The sequence below is a fragment of the Triticum urartu genome, chromosome 6A (genome assembly GCF_056163025.1).
Source record: "Triticum urartu cultivar PI428250 chromosome 6A, HENAU_Tu73, whole genome shotgun sequence".
Classification (NCBI taxonomy): domain Eukaryota; kingdom Viridiplantae; phylum Streptophyta; class Magnoliopsida; order Poales; family Poaceae; genus Triticum; species Triticum urartu.
In genome coordinates, this window is record NC_141878.1 from 112,818,752 (window position 1) to 112,819,949 (window position 1,198).

General features: G+C 52.5%; 1 protein-coding gene across 1 annotated transcript; it reads left to right on the plus strand.

Annotated features, from left to right (window-relative positions):
• The first annotated feature begins 444 nt into the window (after positions 1–444).
• LOC147964353 (uncharacterized) lies at positions 445–765 on the plus strand. The gene has a single exon (XM_087529936.1). It carries the CDS (start codon positions 445–447, stop codon positions 763–765), a length of 321 nt encoding a protein of 106 aa, XP_087386062.1.
• The last annotated feature ends 433 nt before the right edge of the window (positions 766–1,198 follow it).

Below are 1,198 nucleotides of genomic sequence, written 5' to 3' on the forward strand. Positions count from 1 at the left end.
TTCATCACATCATTTGGAGCCTTCTGCTACCTGACTATGACATTCGGCCTAAGGAATGCCGGTGCCACTTTTCAGCGTTGCATGCAGAACTGCCTCCTCAAGCAACTCGGCAGAAATGCCGACGTCTACATAGATGATATCATGGTGAAGACAGAGAAGCGCAACACACTCCTTAAAGATGTCAAGGAAACCTTTGAAAATCTGCGCCGATTTCAAATCAAGCTCAACCTGGAAAATTGCGTGTTTGGAGTACCAGCCGGCCAGCTCCTTGGCTTCCTAGTCTCAGAACGCGGAATTGAGTGCAACCCTGTGAAGATCAAGGCCATCGAGAGGATAGAGAAGCCCACCCGACTGCGAGACGTCCAGAAATTCACCGGCTGCTTGGCGTCCATCAGCCGGTTCATCAGTCGGCTGGGCGAGAAAGCTCTCCCCCTGTACTAGCTCATGAAGAATACCACTCATTTCGAGTGGAACGACCAGGTGGATGATGCTTTTCTCCAGCTGAAGAAGATGTTGACCACGCCGCCTGTCCTAGTGGCTCCGACTGCTAAAGAACCCATGTACCTTTACATCGCCGCCACCAGCCGGGTGGTCAGCATAGTCATAGTAATGGAGCGCAAGGAAGACGGCAAGGCATTACCAGTCCAGAGGCCGGTGTATTACCTAAGTGAAGTGTTGTCCTCCTCCAAGCAAAACTACCCCCACTATCAGAAGATGTGCTACGACGTGCATTTCGCCGCCAAGAAGCTGAAGCCATACTTTTAGGAGCACCCAATCACTATTGTCTGCACCGCCCCACTCGTTGAGATCATTGGCAAAAGAGATGCTTCTGGCTGAGTGGCCAAATGGGCCATCGAGTTGGCCCCCTACACCATCTACTACCAGCCTCGCACCGCCATCAAGTCCCAAGCACTGGCCGATTTCCTCGTCGACTAGGCGAGACCCAGTACCTGCCGCCAGCGTCAGACTCCACCCATTGGCGAATGCATTTTGATGGTTCAAAGATGCGCACTGGTTTGGGAGCCGGCATCATCCTCACCTCTCCCAAAGGTGACAAGCTCAAGTATATGTTGCAAATCCATTTTTCCGCCTCCAACAATGTGGCCGAGTATGAAGCACTAATACATGGCCTCCGGTTGGCCAAGGAAATCGGCATCCGCCAGATCCTATGCTACGGCGACTCCGACTTGGTAGTCCA

Bases quoted from the DNA above. Each gene is read 5' to 3' on its own strand.
- LOC147964353 (XM_087529936.1), top strand. From the start codon at position 445: ATGAAGAATACCACTCATTTCGAGTGGAACGACCAGGTGGATGATGCT.